The following is a 25,124-nucleotide window of genomic DNA, read 5'->3' as shown; positions in this document are numbered from 1 at the left end:
GCCTGGAACATTTTGTCTTTTTCTCTGTAACTTTTGGTCACTTCACCAGAGAAACCCCGCTGAGTCCTGCTGCCTTGTTCTTACTTCTTTTCTTTCTCTCTATTTTGTTATTAAATACATCATTTTTGTAATCACTGCTATGCTTTGTATCACAAAGAGCAGCAGCCCACCATAAATCTTAAAGTAGGAAAACTAGAAGCTTCATCAAACATTCTTTATTTATTGTCCATATTATTAGAGACATGTATTAAGTTTTCATTTAGGAAATTAGGATTATAAAATCATCATTTGTTCTAGCTTGAAATCAGAGTACTCTGAATTTTAGCTATGTAAAAGTTCAGCAACAACTAAAATAATTATTCGGCAGACCAAATAATTTTTACTTTTCTTTTAGCCTTTTAGTTTTACCACAATATAACCATCAAGAGACAACAGGAAACATTTTTAAAAGCCACTTTACCAAAACTGTTGTTGCATGCAAAGTTATTGTGCATCCTCGAAGTGTCAATATGATTCTGAGCAACCAACAGTTGAAGGTTGCAACACGATTTAGGTTTAGATGCTGCACATGTGTAGCATCTTAATCACATGCTATAGAAGAAGCAGAACACATATTCATACACATTTGTAATTATTTGTTGGGCTTTTTTGTTAAAGTTTGATACATTTTATATCCCCAGTTGACGGAAAAAGGGAGCAAAGAGACTGGTACGAAACCAGCCAGGAAATGACTCAGTCTACCCAAACACTCAAGAAAACCACAGGCAGTTGTTTTTAAACAAGCATGTGAAACAGAAAGAGACCACACGTTGTCTTTAGATGTCAGTATTTTAACCAAAGAGAAGAAACTGAACAATAATCTGACTCATAGCACCTCAGTATGAAGTTTCTAAATGAGTGACAAGTCTACATCAAGTGTATGCATGTAGAAAAAAAACAATAAATAGCTTAAGAACAGCCAGCCTGACCTCAACCTGTTCAGCTCTGCTGCATTCCTTCCCAGGTCACCTCAATTCACCAGTTTCCATTAAGAGATAGAAAGGCAAAACCAAGAAGACGAGACACAAGAGGTCATGACAATACTGCACATTAAATATACAGTGCTGTGAACAAATATAAACAAATATATAGTGTTTTATTCTTCTCGTGTGTCACTCATGTTTCAAATCAAACAAATTCTAATATTAGAGAAAGAGAACCTCAATAAATGCAAAATGCAGTTTTAAAATTAGTTAAGAGTAACAAGATATTCAAATCTGCCTGGCCCTGTGTGAAGAAGTAACTAGCCCCCTTTTTAAATGATAAATTAACTGTCAATAACCAGACTTTTGGAAAGCTGAGTTCAATTTCACATTATTTTGTTATGTTTTGTTACCAAAAGACTCAAAGCAGATGGTCCAACAAGTTCACAGATTTTAATGACAAGATTGTAAACAGAACAAATCAGAATGATGCAAAATAAACTCAAAAATATTTATTCATTCTTCCACAAGATTAATCTGCAAGGATCCGCAGATCATGAACTCAAGTCGTTGTATCAGGTAGTCAGGCAGATTTACAAAGGTGTTCAGCCAGACATGCAAATCAGACTCTGCTGGTCTCCCAGGTTAATTAGTCTCAAGCTTGTAAAATCTCTGTTCATGTTGACTCGAAGGTCTAATCAGTGCTCTCGTGTACCAGTACTCCATGGGTAGAGCTTGCTGATGGACATGGAGCTGGCTTCATCCTAAAACAACCACCTGACACTACAGGAATGAATCTGGAAGGAAAAACAAGAAGTGCTGTGTTTAAATACTGCAGATGATACTTTCTAAATGGAGGGACAGTAACTTAGGGTGACCAACCGTCCTCTTTTCTCCGGACATGTCCACTTTTCACGTTCTGTCCGGGGGGATTTTTGAGATTGATGAAAATGTCCGGGTTTTCCTATAGTCCGACAGAGGACCCATGTGTTTGAAGTCATCCCCGAACTGCTGCTTTGTGAGCGCTTGTTCTGCGCTCGGTCACAGACTGACGGTGCGCAGCAACGCGCCTAATGATGTTTAAAAGATCCCAAAGCGCAAGTGCATCATTTCAGATGAGTGGGTTGATCTGTAGCACCATGAGGCCAATCACCATTTTCCTGACCAGCATCGTCTGTCTTTGTTTCTTCCCGGATGATGATGCTGACGACACTGGGCTCAGCCCCGCAGGTGAAGCCTTTCAGCTTCTCCAAGGTGGAGGAGCTGGTCCTTTGGAGAAAGCTTTGCTCGTTTCCTTCGTCACTTGGACTCTTCTGCAACATATATATTATAGACTGCATTTATTATTTTGATTTGATCACAATCTTTAATTTAAGAATATATAAATGATGTGACTGTCAGCAGTCAGCAATGTGTGTGCATTGTCTAAATGAGTGGCAAAGAAATGAGTGATTGTATGCATGAAACAAAGAAAAACAAAGGATTAGGAGGAGAGGAGGGAGCTCTGGCAGGGCTGCTTTATAGTTCACTAAGCCCAGCCTGCTCAGGTGTGCTGCATTTATACTCAGGCTCTTCCATCCACTCTGGAAGAGTGAAGGGCACAGGAGAAAGGAGGCAGCACCAGGGGGCAGTCTTGTGTTTTAGTGCAGCAGATGTCTGAAACAATCTTTCAATATGGAAGAAATATAGTATCATCAGAATCCAACTATTTTTAGACATTGAATTTATAACACTGAATTTTTATCCTCCAAATTTCCCTGCAAAAATATTCACCTGCAAAAATTCACCTGCAAAAAATTCAACTGCAAAAATTCACCTGCAAAAAATTCACCATCAAATATTCACCTGAAAAAAATTCACCTGCAAAAATTCACCTGCAAAAATTCACCTGCAAAAAATTCACCGTCAAATATTCACCTGAAAAAAATTCACCTGCAAAAAATTCACCGTCAAATATTCACCAGCAAAAAATTCACCTGCAAAAATTCGCCTGCAAAAATTCAACTGCAAAAGTGATGAACTTAAATGACCCAAGCCAGAGCAATCAGCACTAGATCGAGTCGAGCGGCTCTCAGCCAATTAAATTACGCTGTTTGATCACATGACATCGTTAGCCAGCAGTGTGTCTCCTAGAAGATAGCTGTTTAGAGGTGAGGGATTAAGTTTTTCTCCTAAATAGAGATCATTACAGGACGCCTAGTCCTACTTAAAATCCCATTCATTTTTCTTTTATTTTATCATCTACTCGAACTGAGGAAAACGTTTGACTAACTCAAAGAAAATTTCCGCGCCTCCCCTGCCTGTCTGCAGAGGCAGTTTTGAATTCAGGAGCGGCAAGATGGCAGCGGCAAACCCTGGCGGTTCTCCGGTAAGTATATTATGTTTTATCTTCAAGTTTGTCTTTTGAAACGTTAATTTTATTTAAATCCGTTGGTCACGTATAAAAGTACACAGACGGGTCTTTGCTCAACTCGCCTGATGCGTGTCTCACTAAGCGCTACATGCTACCATCCTGCTAACCGAGCTAACCTTTACATGCTGTGCTCTACAAAATAGGATACTCGCTACAAAACCATACTCCACAGATGTTGATAGATAGACGAACACTGCAAATATAATGTGGGAAACGAGAACGGCATTTGGTGAAGGGGTAAAATACACCATGAATAAAGCCATAGAGTGAATGGCTGCCATGGTTGCAGAACGGCCTGATTTAATGACAAGAATGGGGAAGAGTGAGGTAAAGTGAACCAAAGCCACAAAACACGGTCAGACAAGGCGGGAATAGGGCAGTGATATGTCCGTCAGTATGAAGTTGGTGTGCTTTAGTGACCAAAAACTCGAGACCGGTATCAGGAAGATGGGAGACTCGTGTTTCACTGGAGTAGTTGTGAATTAAAACATCATTTGTTGGGGAAATTTAGGTGTAAATGCATCCATACAGGCGAGACAGAAGCAGACCAGGCAGCGAAGAAAACAAGGCAAACATTAGAAATATTAAAACGGAAATATGGGATTAATATAACATACAATTAGGGAAAATTGAAGGAACACAATGTAAATTATACTGTAAAGTCATTAAAACAGCATAACCTGAGTAAAAGAAACATGTAATTGGGTAGGATGGTGATGATGATGATGATGATGATAATAATATTAAAAAACATGTACAAGATGGGCATGTATACTTGTACCCAGAATTTAACAACTATAAAGTTGTGGCATGACAGTACCTTACCCCATCCATTATATCCACACTTTCAGAAAAGGATATGGTCAATATCTTTACAAATCTAAACTTAAACAGATAGCATAAGTTAAACGGGATATTCCCTCTGCTTTCTCCTAGAGAGAATACATCAAATTAAACAAATAAGTAGTCTATGGCATTTAAAAGTGGTTACCTACAATTCTGAAATGATAATACTAATTCTTATTGATGATGATATTGTATTTGAAATCCTGGTGTAACACTGAACCCGACATCATAAAATGATTACCCTTGTAATGTCAGGGAGCTACAACCAAGGAGGAAAATATTACTGTCTCACCCTTGTATCCAATTACATAACAGCACTGCTTGGTAAAGGTGTTGAATTAGCTGGGTCGCTCAGTTTGGGGAAAATTGTGGGTAGCCTGCAAGGGCCTCAACTTTTCCATTCCCACAATGTGCAACAAATGGGCACAGCTGATCTTCAAGATTGGAACATCGCCAATTACTTCCAACTTTAACGTATTTTTGCAAAAATATTCTTAAACTTGTCTCTTTACACAGATCATAATGATACAAGATGGCACTTGTGTAATTTCCTATAAATTCAATAAATCTAAATAATTGTTACCAACCCGGTAAATCCTGAGAAATGTTTTAACAGCTGTGTTAAATTAAACTTCATACTGACACATGCTGGAAAGTGCATTCATGACACAATTTTTTTTTTTTTTATGCCTTCTAGAGCAGTAGCAATCAAAGATTTTAAGGATTCTTTTACATTTTTAAAAACACTCTGATTAAGGCATAAGTTGTTCTTTATTATCAGATCTAAGTTTGTTTAAAGCTTCGAATGTTTTGAGGTACTTTTCTTTGTTTTCAGGATTCGTTGCAACCACGGATGGGAAAATGTGGAGGTTGCATGGCTGATGTTTACTGTTCGTGGCACAGGAAGAGGCAGTTTCATTTCAGGAATGAGTGTGCACAATCAGAGGTTTGTTCTCATAAAATACTGTCAACCTCAAATGTTTCTGACATAAGATGGAAGGTGTTGCAGCTTTATTTCCATTATTTAAAAATACATAAACATTTAAAGGATATAATGTTATGATTTAATGTTGTCAGTGTTTTGTTTTATGTCATGTTTAAGGATTTTGTTCTCGGTTGTATCTTACGTTTAGTTTAGTTCAGGGTCCATGTGTCATTCTGTCTCTGTGTCAGGTCTTCGTCTTGGTGTAGTGTTCTCATTTCCTGTTTTATTGTGAAGGTCTGCGTCTCATGTGAGTGTGTTCAGTTTTACCTCTGTCTCGTCTGGTTGATTATTCCCAGCTGTGTTCCCCACCTGTGTGTAATCTCCTGTGTTTCTCTGTGTGTATTTAAGTCGCGTCTTCTGTCTTTGTGCTGGCTGGTCCGTCTGTGTATCCACCATGTTCCACTCGTGTGTTTGGTGTTAGTGTCTTAGTTTTGTAAATAGTCTTGTCAAGTAGCGATCGTACATTTTGTTCACCTTGTGTATATATCCTTCACTGCAGCAGCCTAGTAGGCGTGAGAAGCCATTTTGTTTAAGTTTTCTCCTGTTTTTGTTAGAAAGTTAGGTAAGTGGATTGTCTTTTGGTTGGTTTTTATTTTGTGTAGGACAGCATAGGGACCAGTAGGGAGTTTTGTTTGTTATTTTTGGCACTGCTCACAGCTGAAGCAAAATAAATGGCTGCTTAGCACTTTTAGAAGATATTGTGGTTTGTGTACTTATTTGGGTGGTGTGTGGGTGGGCCAACTTCTTGTTGCGTTCGATACCGCCTAGACAAAGAACGTAACAATAGTTTTATGAAAAAGTTTTATAGTAAAATGTCTTTAGAGAACAGTGCCCTATCCAGCAGGATATATTGTCTCATATGTGTCAGGTGTTGTTGTTGTTGTTGTTGTTTCTTTCAATTTCCATCATTTACCCCTCAAGGAAGAAAATATTGGACAGGTCCTACAAACCCCAAAGAGCCTTCAGGACTCTGCCCTATTTTTAGTTATTCACACACCTTTTCCAGTCTGTTACTTCCTTCCCTGAATGTTCATTCTGTGTTAATGGTCTGGTTGTCATCTCATGTATTGCCACTGATCATTACAACCCTTTTGGCACCTTTTAAGTGATATGCCTGGGTCCTTCCTACATGCCCTGATAATATATTATTACTGTTGTCATGCACACATTTCATGTAGGGTTAGAAACAAGCAGGAATTTCTCATACACACCAAAGAAAGGCCATACCTAATTTAAATATTTTTTTTTTATATATATTATTTCAGAATAGAGCGACTGTGGAGAGACCTCTGGGTGGCCGTTGCATGCATTTACTACGATGTTCTTCACAACCTTGAGGAAGAAGGCCTTCTTGACATTTCAAATGCTGCACACCTCTTTTGCTGCCATTACATCTTTCTTCCTCGACTGGAGGATGATTTTAATACATTTTGCAGTGGATGGGACAACCATCCACTGCGAACACAAAAACAACACGAGTCCCAACCAGCTGTGGGAGTTGTGTCACAGATATCACCCTGTTCCTGTTCCAGAAAACACACAGGTAAAGGTGCACATTTTTAGTACTCATTGATTCTCTTACAGAGAATGTGATGATTTTATGGATAATTAAAGTCAGTCATAAATCCACAAACACAACAAGCTGAAAGTCAGTGATGCTGCTCGGTTTGCAGTCCTGAATATGACGGCACAAGCAGGATTCACTGCACTGTTAATGTTCGCTGTGTTATATTGCTGCCTCTGTTCGGTGGTGTGGAGCCAAACGGACTTTTAACGTGTGTTTGAACGAGCTGACGGTTCACTCGTTAAGCTGAAAGAAAGATGCTTTAATCACAGGAGTCACACATGTGTCCACTGGACCATCTGGGAACTCTTCTTGTTTAGCACTCGTAATAACACAAACACTAAATCCTACTTCTCTTGTGCTGTTTTGTAGCAGTGTGTACACCTGAGACTGTCACCTGTCTGTCTGTCCTGCACTCTCTCTCTGTTTCTTTCTCTCTGATTGTGGAATAAAAGTATGAACATGTATTTACAAGTTACACTTGTGTTTGAATCCTGCAGCTTATCACACATTTGATTTCCATGTGTGACAACTGCAAGTGTCCAGAGTGAGGACAGACTGAGGGACCCACTGCTGCACATCATCTGTGAGGCTTTGCACCCTGATGATCCACCAGGACAAACTCAGCAGTGTGTGAGGAAGAGGAGGAGGAAGAGCCAGCAGCAGCTGACAGATGGAGAGAATAGACAGACTGTTCCCTGTTTGTGAAGGACTGCTAGAAACATTTAAAATAACTAATTGTCTGTCCTGAATCAGTCTTATTAGGTAATGTTCAAATAATGTTATCATCCCAGTGTTTTCAGTGTGGGAGAAAGTACTCAGGGCCTTCAAGTTACACACTATGAAAGGCAGCAACAAGTTTAATATTCAGAAACCTAAAGTATGTATCAGCAGCAGAACGGAGCTAAAGATAAATGTTTGTTTCAGTTCTATGAAGCTTTGAGTATTTTGGATTAGTAGTTTGTTGCATCATATTGTTGTAATTGTTTGTATGCTTTATATATTCTGAGGTAAGTTGATCTATAGTGTTACATCATATTCTATAAGGATGTCATGTGTTTGTATACTTTCTGCCCAGTTTGACCCATTTAGCAGAAGTCGGCCTGTTTAAGGCTCTGATATCTATTCTGTGTGACTTAAAGCAGTTATGACATGGTCTGATTTTCTCACCCAATAAAGGAATATTTAATATATCAGTCTACTCTTTGTTTATTAGAAACAGTTTTCACAGCTCGTACATTTTCTTTTTACACATATATGTAAGCATTGAGCCAAATTTAGTAATGCCAACATATTAAATGAACAACATTTGTCTCTTATATATAATACACCTATATATGCACTGTCAAAGATATTTGTCTTTGAGTGAAGATTTAAGGTGATAGGACTTATAAATAACTGCAACTTGAATCTTTACTGAAGCTCAGTATTTGACACAGAGTTCACTCACATGAATTTCACTCACATGTGCTGTACCTGCACATGTGATGTGACAATAGAAGTTATTTGATTTGAGAGTTCAAACTCACTGCTGTAATAACTTATAATGATTAATATAATAACTATAATATTGGCCATATCATATTTACACTGACTTTAGTCTCATGAACAACATTGGCTAATTGTTGTTTACTAGCTAATCTTAAATGACTGTTCAGTACAGATATGAAGGCCAACAATCATGTTTTACAGTCCTGTGGTCTCAGCCTCAGATACTTATTAAATCACACAAAGCTGGTGTAGAAACAAACACACGAACAAAATATGTTCTCCTTCATTTCTGTCAAACAAAGCTGTATGAAACGTTTCCAGCGGTTGGTGTTATGGTTGCTAGGCAACCTGGGAAGCGCGACGGAGGCTAGACCGTCCCTTTTCACGAGCCTCGCACTTCCGGCCTTAGCGGTCTTTGAGTACGCGGCCCTTGAAGACCGTTGAGGCTGCGTACTTTAAGGCTGCAGACCCTGAATTGGGATACAGCCTTAATCCCTCACCTCTAAACAGCTATCTTCTAGGAGACACACTGCTGGCTAACGATGTCATGTGATCAAACAGCGTAATTTAATTGGCTGAGAGCCGCTCGACTCGATCTAGTGCTGATTGCTCTGGCTTGGGTCATTTAAGTTCATCACTTTTGCAGTTGAATTTTGCAGGCTTAATTTTGCAGGTGAATTTTTGCTGGTGAATATTTGACGGTGAATCTTTTGCAGGTGAATTTTTTTCAGGTGAATATTTGACGGTGAATTTTTGCAGGTGAATTTTGCAGGTGAATTTTGCAGGTGAATTTTTTCAGGTGAATATTTGATGGTGAATTTTTGCAGGTGAATTTTGCAGGTGAATTTTGCAGTTGAATTTTTGCAGGTGAATTTTTGCAGGTGAATATTTTTGCAGGGAAATTTGGAGGATAAAAATTCAGTGTTATAAATTCAATGTCTAAAAATAGTTGGATTCTGATGATACTATATTTCTTCCATATTTCAAACTCTATAAAAGCACCAAAATGCATGTTTGTCTCTGCAGACATTATTTTGAAAAATGCCATCATTTCCATCAAAGATAACAGCAATTTTTTCTACAGAATCTCAGCCACTAGATAAAATTTTAAGGTTTTAAACTTGGTTGATATATTTTTGACTGCAGGCAAATCATAAGTTTTTAGATTGCCATTGTTTCAAGAAAACAAGTCAAGATGACATGTGTTACATGTTGCCCCAATGGGCCAATGACAATTGCAGCAGTAAGCAGAACTGTGCAGGTGAAAGATTTTGCTTTTTCCCTTTTAATAGCACTATGATAAATGGACTGGTACTTATGAAGTTAGGAAATATGCTTTTATACTTTCTAAGCTTCTATGTTCTGTTGTAAAACAACAAAGAAAAAACTCTTTTAAAGTCTGGTAAACATTAAACACTCATGCACCAACAGTTGTTTTTACACATCATATTTGAATGATTAAAAAAAAAGAAACCAAGATATCAAGTGTTAATTACTGTTTCCACACATGCTATTCCTGCTGCCATCTGACACTTTGGTCATCAATGTCTCCTTGCAGATTTAGGCTGCAGCTTCACATGTGTAGTATTTTAATCAACATGCTATAGAAATAAAGAAAACACAATTTTACACACATTGGAAATTATTGGGTGATTTCGTTTCATGCTCCATAGGAAGTGAAATTAGTTCTGAGAACCTGAAGGTTTGCATTTCTTCAAAAGCCTCCTACAGTTTCCTGAATAACCACGCCCCCTCGGTGACATCACTGCCAGACACCATTTTTGGAAATGAAAGAAAGAACTAAAATTATGCTATAGTGTTACTGAATAAACTATCATATCGAATGAAAAATAACTTTGCTCTCTACATGTGTTCACACAGGGAAACTTGCCATGTTCAGTGTGACTATAAATTTAAGGTACCCTTGGTGTAAGTGCTAGTTGTTTTTAATTTGAATTCTGTGTTTTCTTTATGTCTCATGAGAGACCATTTGAACAGAGCATTTTTATTTTATTTTGTTGTTTTTTTTTTTTTTTTTACAACAAATTGTTAGAACTTTTCTGTTGTGCTCTATTTGTGTACAGACACAGGAAGTAAGTGTGGCTTAGAGAGTTGTCATTGTAAAACAAACTCCCATCATGCTTTACTTTATGTAGTTCAACCACAGGGTAGTTTTAAGTGAAAAATTATATAAAAGTATATATAAAGTGGTCTGAAAAGTTTATAAACCAAAATATTTCTCAAAAAAATCTTCAAAGTGCTCTTTATAATTGATTTAGGAAAAGTTTACATTCAAGCAATAAAGTATGTGAATACGGCAGACTGTGGATTTGTCATGGCTCTGTGGGCAGGCAGGCAGGAAAAGGACCCAAACGCAGACTCCAAAACAGGAAGTGAACTTAAACAACTTTATTGTTGGCAAAAGACAAAACAAAACCTAAACTGGGATAGCCAAAAACTGTGCATGAAAACCAGAACACAGGCTAGTATGAGGGTACAACGCAACACTGACAAAGAGAAACACAGGACATAAATACACAGAGGGAGCAATCAGGGAGACAGGAAGTAAACACAGCTGAGACAAATCAGACCTAATGAGACAAGGGAGCAAAACCAGACACACTAACATGAGACACGAACTTTCAAAGTAAAACAGGAAACAGACTGGCACAGAACTAAACCCATACTAAATACTGGAAATCAAACCACGAAGAAATCATAAAATAACAATAATACATAAAACACTGGGTCACCGATCCAGGGCTGTGACAGGATTACTTTAAATGACAGATCAAAATAGCAATGACATTTTTATTTCATATCATGGCATTTTTATGTTTTTTATTTTCTTTATTTTCTTCTCTAGTTGTACAAAATAGAATACGAAAAAATGCAGTATGGAAACAACATCATTCTACAGGCTCAGAAAAGAAATTTGAGGATGGCTGAAGATACCAGCAGCAGGATGGCACTGGGACCAGTTGGAATAGTGCTGTTACACAGGTCCCCTTCACAGCAAGACATAGGCCAAACACATGCTACACTGTTTAGGCAGCCCTTTGTAACTACATTAAGACCTGTAAGACATGAGGGGAAAACTCTCAGAAAGAACTTTACAAAATATGATGTGACTAAGATCCAGCAGACCTTCAGCATTTGTGTTTACTTTTGGATAGAGCTTGTGATATGAGATAACAACTCACCATCTACTCTGCCAGAGAAACAACGGTTGAAGATGAATGCACAAGATGTGGTGTCTGTGCAGGATTTAGGATCTGCAGCTGCACATGTGTAGCATTTTAATCCACATGCTATACAAATAAAGAAAACACAATTTTATACACATTAGAAATTATTGGGAGTTTTTGTTTCATGCTCCATAGGAAGTGAAATAATAATAAGTCTTCTTAGTCTGGAGAATAGTTCCTCTACCCAATACAAAGTTAATATGTTTGTATGTTGTTGCCTTTTTGTGCTTAATGTTCCGTTAGTTTTGTTTCAGTGTTTCTTTCTTTAGTGTTCTCCTTCTGACTTCTTACACTCTACTTTATATTTTGTCCTTAGCGTCTTCCACGTTCGGTCCTCTCTCCGCCTCACACAATTTGCAGCCACAGATCTTGGCAGAGGTCTTTTTTAAAAAATATATTTTTATTGAGAGAGAGAAATATACATTAGTCGTTACAATTACAATACAATCTGTTCCCCTCACATATTTGTTTGGGTTTTTTCTGACACGAACAGATACAATAGTACACACACTCACACACACGCTTACATAAAATTAAAATGAAACACCAAAAAAAAAAAGAGGGGGGCTGATAATGTTAATCAGCTGGTAAAATGTTTAATGACTTGAAATAGTTTACAAGACGATCTAAGAAGAGGAGCCGGCAAGATTGGCCTGAGGATCAGCTCTGAAAAGTCGAAGATCATGCACGCCAGCTCCAAGGACCCACGACGGGGATCTACATCGGGACACAGGAGCTAGAAGAAGTGGAGAAATTCACCTACCTCGGTAGCGTGATTTCCCATGACGGCGATGTGGAGGTGGATGTTAAATGCCGCACTGGAAAGGCGGCTGCGATATTTCGGAGGATGAACAAGATCTGGTCCTCCCCGACCATCTCCCTCAAAATCAAACTCTGCTTGCTTAATTCGATCGTGATCCCAACCGCCATTTGTGCCAGCGAGACTTGAAGGTGTCGGCCTGCATCAACACCAAGCTCGACATCTTTCAGCAGCGATGTCTTCGCCGGATTTTGAAGATCCGCTACACCGACCACATCACCAACGAGGTCCTGCGAAGGAGTGCGCGCCAAACTTCACAACATCATCACACGCCAAAAACTCCAACTGGCCGGCCATATCCTCCGCATGGATTCCAAGAACAGTGATGCGCTGGCAACCCTGGGCGTTAAAACACCACGAGGACGCCCCCGCAACACCTGGCGAAGGTCATTCCATCAAGACCTAAAGACATCGAACATATCGTTGGAAGAAGCTGAAGCCCGGGCACAAGATCGAGCCTGGTGGCGTTCGTTTGCCGCTCGATATGCCACATAAGGGGTTTTTTTTGGGGGGGGGTTCTCCTTTTTTTGTTTTTTGTTTGTTTTTGTTTGTGTGTTTGTGTGTGTGTGTGTGTGTGTGTGTGTGTGTGTGTGTGTGTGTGTGTGTGTGTGTGTGTGTGTGTGTGTGTGTGTGTGTGTGTATGGGTTAATCCATCTTTCTGTAACATATTCACCTTTAAATTATTGGGAGGGAGCGGGTGTATTCATGCCATCTATGTTATTTATGTTTATTGAATGTTATAAAAAAAGAAAAAGAAGAGACTATCATTTTTATGTGTATCTATGTGCTTTATGACTGTCTGGCATTTGAAAAATAATAATTATAAAAATCAAAACAAAAACAAAAAAAGTTTACAAAGGGGCCCCAGATACAATAAAACTCTCCATATTTGGCCTTTGCCGCTACTCCTACCTTTTGCAGTTTAAGAAATGACATCCCAAAAAGAAACTGAAGGTGGCTTTGAAGATTTCCAAAAGAGTAAAATACAACATCTAGCCAAAAGTGATGTAAAGGCTAATATTTTGAAGTGCGTAGGCTTAGTAAGAACAGTATTAACTGGAAGCCCGAAAACAGCTAAAAAAGGGTCCATGCAGACCTGGGTCCCAAGAGCCTTGGAAAGAATAACTGAATACTGGCTCCAGAAGCCATGGAGTCTTGGGCACAGAAATAACATGTGACTTGGGTCACACTGGGTGGCATGACATCTCTCACACTGAGCCACCGCTTATGGGTAAATCTCGGAAAGACGAGACTTCGAATAGTAAACCCTGTACAATACCATGAACTAAATAAGTTGTAGCCTAGCACACGACGTAATATAACCGACATTGGATACTGCTTTCTCCCATTGTTGATCTGAAAAGATTAGAAAAGACACTAAAGCTTCTAAGGAGGAGGAAGTGCACGACAGTTGCTCCAGTTTACGCCACAGCAGTTCTTGAGATTCAAACCAGTGGGTCAATTTGTGAAATATGAGCAGACCAATAGTAAAATAAAAAGTTAGGGTAAGGCAAGACCACCATCAAATGTCAGTCTCTGTGACAGTGATTTCCTCACCCTGGGATATTTCCCTCTCCAGATAAATGATATAACTAGATGATCTAACTTTTTGAAAAAAGCTTTAGGCAAAAATACAGGAATACACTGAAACAAAAATAACAATCGAGGCAAAATGTTAATCTTTACTGCATTAATCCGAATAATTAAGGACAAAGGTAACGAATTCCATCTCTGGAAATCTGATTGAATTTGAGTGATCAAAGGGGAGAAATTGGAAGAACATAAAAAAGACAAAGTACGAGTCACATTAACTCCCAAACATTTAAAGCTAGCGGGGCTAAGTCTAAAAGGAATGTCAGATTGTTTAAGTATAAGACTTTACAGGGAAACATTCACTCTTAAGAAGATTTATTTTATAAAGCTATATTTTATAACCTGACAAAGAGCCGAACTTGTTTAATAGAGACACAATCGATGTTATACTAGATAAGGGATCAGAAACATATAGGAGCAGGTCATCTGCATATAAAGACAATTTTAAGTCAAGACCTGACCGGGAAATACCATGAAAATGAGGGAGGGACTTCAAAGCTATAGATAGGGGTTCAATTACAATAGCAAAAAAAGGGGGGGACAGGGGGCAGCCCTGCCTCGTGCCGTGCGACAATGCAGAGTAGTCAGAGGAAACACCATTTGTGTAAACACTGGCTTGGGGTGACTTGTACAACAATCAAATCCATGAAATGAATCGGTCCTTGAAACCAAATTTTTGTAAGACCGCAAAGAGAAAGCTCCACTCCACGCGAAGCCAAGCTCCAAGCTCTCTCAGCATCAAGTGAAATAACTACTTCTGGATTAGTGGTCGAGTGCTGGGAAAGAATTACATTCAAAAGCGTGCGAACATTAAAGAACAGCTGGCGGCCTTAAATAAAACCATTCTATTTATTGGAAATAATAGTAGGAAGAGCTTTTTCAAGGCAAATTGCTAAAATTTTAACCAGGACTTTAACATCAACATCCAGAAGTGAAATAAGCCTATACGAGGTGCAAGACATAGGATCTTTGCCCTTCTTTAGGAGAACAGTAATTAGTGCTTGAGACAATGTAGGGGGCAGTAGACCGCATTCAAAAGATTCATTAAACACTGAAAGAAGTAATGGGGCTAACTTGTCAATAAATGTTTTAAAAAATTCAACCGAAAACCCATCAGGTTCTAGTACCTTACTATTGCGCATGGTCTTGATTGCATGCACAATTTCATCCAACCTAAGAGGGGTATCTAATTGTTCAGCTACAACAGGATCAACAGTGGGCATTGTAAGATCATTCAAAAAAGAATCGACCTCAGAGACAGTGGATTCAGATTCATATATAGAGGAATAATACTTCTTAAACACCTTATTCACTTCTTTTGAATCAGAAACCAAGTTGCCTGCTGCATCTTTAATTTGAGAAATTAATTGAGAAGACACCTGACATTTTAACTGATGGGCCAAAAGCCTTCTCGGCTTATCACCATGTTCATAATAAGTCACGTGTGCACGAAGTAAAAGGCCCTCAGCATCTGCCGTAGAAAGCAAATCAAATTCGGTCTGCAAATCAAGTCGTCTTTTATGCAAATCAGGAGTGGGATTAGCTACAGCCTGTCTGTCTATGTCACAAATTTGTGTAGTGAAAGTTTGAAGTTTGGCTTTGCAGTCTTTAGTGAAATAAGCAGAGAAAGAAATGATTTGCCCACGCACATAAGCTTTAAGAGATTCCCAAAGCAACGACCTTGTGACAGTATCGCTGTCAATAAACACTATATATTCACCGTCCAGAGACATGCAGTTTGTGGGGATAGGTTAATTGATTAATCCAAATTGCCCATAGGTGTGAATGTGAGTGCGAATGGTTGTCTATATAAAACATATACATATATACACATACATATATACACACACACATAGTGCTGGGGAGTAACGGAACACATGTACTGGCATTACGTATTTAAAATACAAAATATGAGTAACTGTATTCTGTTACAGTTACCTTTTAAAAAGGTGGTATTCAGAATACAGTTACTTTGTTGAAATAAAGGGATTACACGGTGGTCTTTTCCCGTTTCATATGTTAGGCTGTCCCCTCTCTATTTTTGGTAATTGCAAACCCAAACAAAAACACACATTAAGAGGCTCTAATGCCTGGGTCTCAATCTCGCGCCTATGTTATTCTACTTATGCCCACATAATGACGTGATTTAAATATTTTTTAAATTATTGTTCAAAAATATTTAATCTGAAGGCAATAGGCAGAGTGTTACAGGCATAGTCCTAAAGAATGTACCCTCATGGGCAGTGTAGCCCAGTTGTAAACTATTAAGACTCGACTGTACACTGTGTTTGTGTTTTCCTCCAAAACAATAAGTTCCGTTGGAGCAGCCTTTCAACGCCTCTCTCTGTCTCTCGCTAGCAAAGGCCATGTCCACACTAATACGTTTTCGTTTGAAAACGCATCGCTTTTCTCTCCATTTTGGCCTTCCATCCACACCGAGACAGCATTTTCAGTCAAGGAAAACGCAGCGTTTTGAAAACGCCTCCAAAGCAGATTCATTTGAAAAGCTGTTTTCTCGTCTTAGTGTGGATAGCGAACCCAGAGCCTATTCTAAAACAATGACAAATTTTAGTCATGTGATGCACTCATGTGACCAATTAAACAAAGATAGCGGAGGGCATTATACAGCAGTTGTTTTGTTTGCTCTCAATTTTGACAGCCCTATTAAAGATTAAAATCAGTTTGTACATGCTCCAGATAGCTTTCCTCAAATTCTTTAATTCTCACTCGCTTTTGCAACTTTGTGCTGTTGTGTTACTCGCAGCAACACTCTACATCATTATTAGTCCATTTAAAAACTCTGACCTGTTTTATATACGCTGTGGAATAGTTTTCTATAGGAGATCGCTGCAAAAGTGCAGCCTTACCTAATGTCCACCCTACTGTTACTCATTTTATATTAAGATTTAAAAATCTAGTTGGTATTGGTATGGCGAGTAACCTTTATCAATAGTAATAAATCACACAGCAATAGCACATTCATGTAGTTGTAAAAACATGATAATATATTAAGTAATCCAAAAGTATTCAGAATACGTTACTCTCATGGAGTAACGTAACGGAATACATTACAAAATACATTTTAGGGCATGTATTCTGTAATCTGTAGTGGAATACATTTTAAAAGTAACCTTCCCACCCACACACACACACACACACACACACACACACACACACACACACACATACACACACACACACATATATATATATATATATATATATATATATATATACACACACACATCAAAGAGAAAGGACCAACTTCTTACCTGCAGACAGAGTCACACACAGGATCAGAGCTCCATAAAGCTGCATCATGAACTCAAATTGCTGATCAGTCTTGTGAGAGAGAAAGCTGCTGCTAAGTCTTTCTTTTCAAGCTCAATCTGCTTGTTCTGAGAACCTCAGGGTGTGTATGTCTTAAAACAGAAAGTAAAACAGAGACACAGCGAGACAATATAATCAATCACATGTACATGGGGTGAACGTCTCTAATGAGAGTCACACCAGTACTCTTCTTTATTGCAGGTTATATAGGCATGTAGGTTACTCAACAGGGCGGAGGCAGTCTCCGCCTGTTCTCAGAATATAGATTGCAAATGCATATCTTGCTAAAGAATACAGATTGCTTAACAGACAAATGCATATCTTGCTAAAACGTTCTGTTCATACTATACTAAACATCTGCTTAAGTGGAACTTTCCGTTCCTCTTTACACAGGAACTTGTCTTCACAGGCATATGATAAGCATAGGCAAGGCTTCATGTTTATCAGGGTGAATCGTCATTCAGAGTTTACACAATCACAAGCAAAGCATATTTGAATAATAAACAAAATCTTTTCACAGTATCTATTATTGTACGATCTACTGTGCAATATAAAGTGCCTTGAGACGACTGTTGTTGTGATTTGGCGCTATATAAATAGACTTGAATTGAATTGAACTGTTTGTTTTTTAAACAAATTGTTAGAACTTTTCTGTTGTGGTCTATTTGTGTACAGGCACAGGACGTAAGTGTGTCTTAGAGAGTTCTCATTGTAAAACAAACTCCCATCATGCTCTACTTTATGTAGTTCAACCACAGGGTAGTTTTAAATGAAAAATGATATAAAAGTGTATATAAAGTGGTCTTAGAGCAGCAGATTTATTTTTACTTTAAAATGTTTTAAGGACAAATATAGCAAAGTGAAGTGTATTAATGTTGTATTACGGCATTATTACAAAAATTGTGAGCGTTTTGTTAAACTCTTTTAATATTCACATCTATCAATATGTACTTGATAAGTTCTGTAAGTAAAAGTATACTGTAGTTACATTAACATTTGATGGAAAATTTATGTTAGAATACATGTAAAAGCTGTTTATACAAATACATTTCTTTAGCATTTGGTTTCGTTTCTGTTGTGTAATGTGAACAACAGAAGCACAGGCCTTCTCACAGAGGCATGTGCCATCTTGCCATGCCTGTTCCAGAATTTAGCAGCCTGAACCTGGGACAAAGTCATAATTATGGAACAGTATTCCTCTTCATTGGGTTCCTAAATCTAACATATTAGCATAAAAGCATTCGGGTTTTTCCAAACCAAAAACCCTGGATGACCAGCCAGGTCCGCTCACTCCTCAAAGCCCGCGCCGCCGCCTTCAGGTCAGATGACAGAGCTCTGCACATCATCGGCTGCCCTCTCCCCTCCCTGATGGACATTTATTCCTCCCGCTGCCTCAGCAGAGCAACAAACATTATCAAAGACAGTTTCTTCCCAAAGGCCACAACCACCCTTAACTCACACATGCACTGATAAACACAGTCCCATCTCCCCCAGCCCCCATTTTAACATTTCGTTTATAAATCACCACTGTACAATACTAAATTCTATGTGCAATAACCTGAACATATACGTATATACAAAAACAGAATTTATTTACATATTTACTTTATTTTACACCAGATTGTATCTTTGTACATTTTATATATTTTTTCTATTAATACTGTTCCAATTCCTCCTCTACATGTTTGCACAGAGTAGGAGATGCTCTGTATCTCATTGTACAACTGTATAGTGACAATAAAGGCATTCTATTCTATTCTATTCTATTAATCTTTCTCAGGATAAGGAGTTACCTTTTCTTTTTAATCAGGGCATTATTGTTAGGTGCACAAATACAAAAGTAGAATGCTTCAAAGCCATAACTACCATAACACTTAAACTGGAAAAACTAGAAGCTTCAGCAACCATTCAGCAGCTATCTATTGTAAATATTATGGCCGACATGTATAAGGGTTTTAATTTGGGGATTTAAGATTGCATTACCATCACATGATCTGGCTTGAACTAATGATCTGTAATCTGAGACTTTTATCAATATAAAATTCAGCAACAACTTAAAAAAAATGGCAGACTTGTTGACCTTATATTTTAATATTAAACTAAATGGTTTTTCACATGTAGTTTCCACCTTCGCTTTTTTTACCACATTATAACCATGAAGGCATGAGGTGAAAATTCTCAAAACCACTGTACAAATCATGACGGGCATGCAAAATTATTGTCTATGTTTGGAATTTGTCAGAAGTTTGACACAACTACGAGAAACAACATTTGAAGATGGCAGCACAGCATGTCTGTACACAATTTAGTGTCATCTGCTGTGTACAGATGCAGTTACTTTGAACTGCCAGCTGGCAATGAAAAAGATAACAGTGAACAGTACTGGGTTGTTTTCTGAACACAGATTTTTAGTGAAGCAGTATTTAGTTGTAGGAAATGAAATGAAATGTGAAAAAAAAGGCTGTGCAAAAATCTGGGTACCCTTGTAATTTTGGTGATCTGAATGAAAGCAGCTGTTCAGTGCTGGGCTGGGATGATGTCTGATATTGAATTTAGAGTGTTCCTTTAACAGTGCAAAACATTTGAAACAGTATTAATATGACTCACAGGTGCCATCCATGGATTATTGACAAAAATAATCATGCATGATGGGCACTTTGACTGTTAATTTATTTGGCAAGCCAGCATGTAAATAACAATGATTAACAATAGCTTTAAGCACAGTGCCAGAACTTTAGGTTCCTTTCTTAAAACTGTCATGTTCCTGGATCTGTTGACCCAGTTTTTTAATTTTTGTTTTTTTGATGTTTATGTTTAAGTTCATTAGGTTAGCTAAGTTCATTTGTATATTAGATTCCTCTTGTGTTTTCTTCCCCTGTATTTAAGTTTCCCTCACCCTTTATGTGTTTTATGCTGCGTGTCTTATGTTATCAAGTTCGTGTTCCCCACACCAAAAATGTTTCGAACAGACAACCACATATTTTTGGCCATTTCTTGTGAGCAGAATACACAGGTACTTGCCTAATGGTTGTGCAGTTGGAAGTGCTCTCTTCTTGACTTCGCCATTTGTATTGCATGTAAAATCTACCTTTCTCTGATAGGACCCAGCAATTAGTTAATTCATGTTTAAATTTTGATTTTACTTTTTGTGCAAGGAAATTCAGTGTGGTTAAATAATCATTTCGCGCTTTCATGTTCAGAAACACATGTCAAGCGTCACTTTCTGTCTTCTAGAGCACGTAGAAAGTAAATGTATTTCTAAAGGTGCTATTGACAAGACATTCTCACCAGATGTCAGTAACAACCCATCCAATCCACACACCCAAATTAATCAAACCCTAGATGTCTGTAAGTTAGATTTTGTACAGTAACGAGAAATGACGCAGGGAAAAGTATTGAATAAATGAAAGGGAGGTAGGCATAAAAAGGCATGGAAAGTCATGACAAATACTGAAATCAAGTAGTAATTCGAAAGCAATCATGCCATTTAGTGCAGTTAATGTCAGTTGGTTCAGTCCCAACTGGTGGCCTATAAAAAGATGTTTCAGTACTAATTTGCCATACAAGAGACATTTCACGATGGGTAAAATCAATGAGCTCCTGTCATCCTCGTCACAGTCAGCAGATGCAGACTGTGTGGAGTAGAGAATAGAGGACCCAATAAATGGCCTGTATTTGTATAGCGCTTTACTAGTCCCTAAGGACCCCAAAGCGCTTTACACATCCAGTCATCCACCCATTCACACACACATTCACACACTGGTGATGGCAAGCTACATTGTAGCCACAGCCACCCTGGGGCGCACTGACAGAGGCGATAGCAAATAAAGTGTGGAAACAAACTTAATATTAAAGCGAGCCGTTTTTTATGGCAAATGGAGAAATACAAAGCAATGCACAAGGTGAACTGAGACAAAAATAAACAGTAACCTAAACTGGGAAAACTAAAAAAATAAACATGAAAAACCCTAAATGTGAAACTTGGTGTGGATAAATACATAACTAGAACATAGAGACATGGCTCAAAAGACAACAGATCACCTGACACTGAGCAAAGGAAGACAGAGGACTTAAATACACAGAAGGGTAACGAGGGAAGTGGAAACACACGGGGAACACAGCTGACACAAATGAACATGACGCCACATGGGAAGCAAAACTAAACACATTGAACATGGAAACACAAGACTGTCAAAATAAAACAGGAAACATAATCACCCAAAGAATGTGAAAACACTAGCTTGACAGCTCAAGCTTGACAATATGACATGGAAAACGCAGACATGAAACACATAACAGACTGGGGAGACTGAATGATACACAAGGAGAGAAACATGGAAACAGATAAGGGGAACAAGGCACACACATAACTAAAAATCATACATAGAGGACAAGAGACTTACACAGGAAACAGAAAACGACACATAAACAAGGGATCATTGATGAAACTTTAACTAAACAAAACCTACTAATAATAACACTAGAACTTACCATTGCTGTCACCGGGGGTGAATGAGTGGACCCTGGCACGGAGCTCTGAATGAACAACAGTGCGTTTATTTACAGTGATAAAGGTTACAATTGTTCAATGTGCAAGTGAGCATTGGTGTCCTCTTCCCCGTGCTCAAGTGGTGCGTGACAGTGAATCTCCGTTCCTCCCTCCCTCTTTCCCCATGCTCATAATCCTTCTCCTTCTTTGTTCCTAATCACACACAAAGGACAGCTAACGGTAAGTCTCTTTTCTGGCAGGCAATACTTCTCCACACAAATGGTCCGAGAACACTAGCGGCTTAGTGCAATACTCCAGCAGTGACTGTCGTAGGCCACCCATTAAATAGCTCTGCCTAAGATGGTGGATAATTAAAGGCAGGTGGATGCCGAATCAGTCCCAGGTGTGGCGGCTTCTAGAGCAGCGGTACTTCCGGGTCAAGTGTCACTCGTTGCCAGGCGACCTCCGTAAACAATCGCCCCCGAGACAGAGAGAAAGGAAAGAGACTGGAACACACACACACACACACACACACACACACAGGTAGGGGACCGTCAGACCCTGACAGTACCCCCCCTTCTAACGGGAGCCTCCCGGCGACCTACCAAACTTGTCAGAGATGGTGGGGACCCAGGGGGCAGGCACAACGGGCTGGTCCGGACTGGTCTCACCTGGGAGACATGAAAGACATAATGAATTCTCATGTTACGTGGCAGGGCCAACTGGACAGTCACTGGATTCAAAACCACTTGCACAGGAAAGGGTTCAATAAACCGAGGAGCAAGTTTCTTAGACCTGGAATGTGAACTGCGGACCTGGGCCAGAGACGATGTCACGAGGAATACCGTGGAGACTGAACACGTGCTAGGTAAGAAGCCAAGCAGTCTCCAGGGCAGATGGAAGCTTCGGCAGGGCAACAAAGTGGACAGCCTTAGAAAACCAGTCAATGATGGTGAGAATTGAAAAAGTGTTACCTGATGACGGGGGCAGTCCGGTGACAAAGTCCAGTGCAATGTGCGACCAGGGTCACTTGGGCATGGGGAGTGGTTGCAGGAGGCCAGCAGGAGGCGAATTCGGTGCCTTATTCTGAGTACACACAGGACAGTCAACGACATACTCCCTGCATCAGAGTAGGCCACCAGAAGGATTGCTGAAGGAAAGTGATGGTGAGGTTCCTAACCAGATGACAGCCGAAATGTGCGGTGTAGGCCCACTGGAGCACCCTACTCTGATGCAGGGACAAACAGCTTGCCCTCTGGGCCTGTTCCTGGGTCGGGTTCCTGCTCCCTTATGAGCTTCTTTATCTCCCACATTAAAGCTCCAACAAAACACGAAGGCGGGAGGATGGGCTGATTCCCTCATCATCGGGATCCGGTGCGAACTGGCGTGACAGTGCGTCTGCTTTGGTGTTGTGGGACCCAGGCATGTATGTAATAATGAGATTGAAACAGGTAAAAAACAGACCTGGCTTGCCGAGCATTGAGATGCTTCGCTGCTTGGAGATACGCCAAGTTCTTGTGATCTGTCCACACCACCACAGGGTTCTCGCCCGCCTCCAGCCAATGCTGCCACTCCTCCAGGGCCAGCTTGATGGCGAGCAACTCCCGGTCCCCAACATCATAATTCCATTCTGCGGAAGACAAACGCTGGGAGAAAGAGACACATGGATGCATTTTACCTTCCACCTGTTATGAGAGGACGGCCGCAACGCCCGAATCTGAAGCGCCTACTTCCACAAAGTAGGGACGGTTGAGGTCAGCCTGCACCAATACCGGGCTGACGAAAACAGGTGCTTAAGCCGGTCAAAGGCCTGCTGGGCGCTCGGAGACCACTGAAAAGGCTGCTTGGGAGAAGTGAGGTCAGTCAAAAGCAAAACAACTTTGCTGAAACTGCGAATGAAACGCCAGTAGAAGTTAGCAAACCCAAGGAACTTCTGCAACTTCTTGCGGGTCTTGGGTTCCGGCCACTCGACTACTGCTCTAACCTTAGCCGGGTCTCCACGCAGCTGCCCTTGCTTGACAATGAATCCTAGGAATGAGACAGTAGGTACATGGAACTCACATTTTTCCACCTTAACGAACAAGCGATTCTCCAACAGGCGCTGCAGCAGGAGCCTCACATGCTTCACATGCTCCGCCTGGTTCCAGGAGAAGATGAGGATGTGAGCTAGGTAAACAAAACCACAATGGTTAATGAAGTCCCGCAACACATCATTAATCAAGGCTTGGAAAACGTCAGGAGTGCTGGTGAGTCCAAATGGCATGACCAGATATTCAAAGTGCCCGAGATAAGTGTTAAACGCCGTCTTCCATTCCTCACCGTCGCGGATCTGTACCAGGTGGTAGACGATACTGAGGTCAAGCTTGGAGAAGACGGTGGCACCCTGGAGGAACTCAAAGGCAGAGGCAAGCAAAGACAAAGGGTATTTGTTCTTTACCGTGATCTTGTTCAGGCCCCAGAAATCTATGCAAGGCCGAAGCAGTTTATCCTTTTTCTCGATGAAGAAAAATCCCAAGCCCAAGGGCAGTGATGGGAATAACGGCATTATAAGTAACGGCGTTACTAACGGCGTTACTTTTTTCAGTAACGAGTAATCTAACTAATTACTATTTCTATCGTTACAACGCCGTTACTAACAAGAAAATGTGGTGCGGTGCTTTACTATTTTTCAACAAACAGACGGTTGAAGCCCGACAATCACTTTTTGGCACAACACCTGGAGCTAGGGGGCAAAACAATCGCATGAGTGCTGCTGTTTGACTGAGGAAGAATAAAGTAGTCGTGGTAAGCCAATCACATGACCACTTTAAGGTGACAAAGCAACAAGGTGATATATACCAGTTTTTAAATTGTGCTGCTAGGCCATGTAAAACCAGAGTCATGATAAACAATATATACGCGGTGTTTTTTCCTGACTACTTTCGTCACGTTTAACGTCTAAGGACATCGCTAGCAAGCACTCTCTGCTTATGACCAAAAAATTAAAAAACAAAACAAAAAACAGCCCGTTTGTGTTGGTGGAAAAATGTCGACCAATCAAAAAATGATATGGCAACATGACATTTGTTTGTTTAGGAAGAGGGGGAAGTTTTAGGAGTGACGGGGAGAGAGAAAGAGAGAGAGAGAGAAAGACAGCAGAAAAAGAGAGAGAGCAAGTTTTGAGATGTGAGAGATTTGTGACGTTTAGCGTGTTTGGAGTGTGTAGTTAATGTGTTGTCTTGTGTAGTTAGTGTGTAGTGTTGTAGATAGTTTTGTGTTGTGTGTCAGAACAATGAGGCAACTGCTGTCTCCAGGTAGAAAACAAGAGGAGTGATACACCTGCTGCTGTCAGACCTGCAGGTATCAGGCTGTGATGTTCTCCTTCAGTAGCGGTTTTAGATACG

At 39.7% G+C, this 25,124-nt stretch overlaps 1 protein-coding gene and 1 long non-coding RNA gene across 5 annotated transcripts; one reads left to right on the top strand and one right to left on the bottom strand.

Moving 5' to 3' along the window:
- The first annotated feature begins 3,122 nt into the window (after positions 1 to 3,122).
- LOC120443020 lies at positions 3,123 to 7,322 on the top strand. Its single transcript, XR_005615070.1, has 4 exons — positions 3,123 to 3,330; positions 5,057 to 5,167; positions 6,472 to 6,749; positions 7,271 to 7,322. It is a non-coding gene; the product is annotated as an uncharacterized LOC120443020 (long non-coding RNA).
- Positions 7,323 to 10,655: 3,333 nt separating this feature from the next.
- On the bottom strand, positions 10,656 to 23,350 carry LOC120442967 (lymphocyte antigen 6G-like). 4 transcript variants are annotated; one of them, XR_005615024.1, is made up of 7 exons: positions 22,922 to 23,350; positions 22,716 to 22,827; positions 22,347 to 22,412; positions 21,744 to 21,954; positions 17,195 to 17,344; positions 11,465 to 11,572; positions 10,656 to 11,338 (listed from the first exon to the last, which is right to left on the bottom strand). XR_005615024.1 is itself a non-coding variant. In XM_039620383.1 (3 exons), exons 1-3 carry the CDS (start codon positions 17,241 to 17,243, stop codon positions 11,184 to 11,186), a joined length of 312 nt encoding a protein of 103 aa, XP_039476317.1. In that variant the 5' UTR covers positions 17,244 to 17,505; the 3' UTR covers positions 10,656 to 11,183. The 4 variants fall into 4 exon arrangements, 1 of the variants encoding a protein (XP_039476317.1); XR_005615023.1 differs by having other exon boundaries at positions 22,716 to 23,346; XR_005615025.1 differs by having other exon boundaries at positions 21,744 to 21,788; positions 22,716 to 23,335.
- Between the last annotated feature and the right edge of the window lie 1,774 nt (positions 23,351 to 25,124).

This window comes from Oreochromis aureus, linkage group 12 (assembly GCF_013358895.1).
Source record: "Oreochromis aureus strain Israel breed Guangdong linkage group 12, ZZ_aureus, whole genome shotgun sequence".
NCBI lineage: Eukaryota > Metazoa > Chordata > Actinopteri > Cichliformes > Cichlidae > Oreochromis > Oreochromis aureus.
Note: the sequence above shows the minus strand (reverse complement) of the source record. Positions and strands in the feature narration are given on the sequence as shown.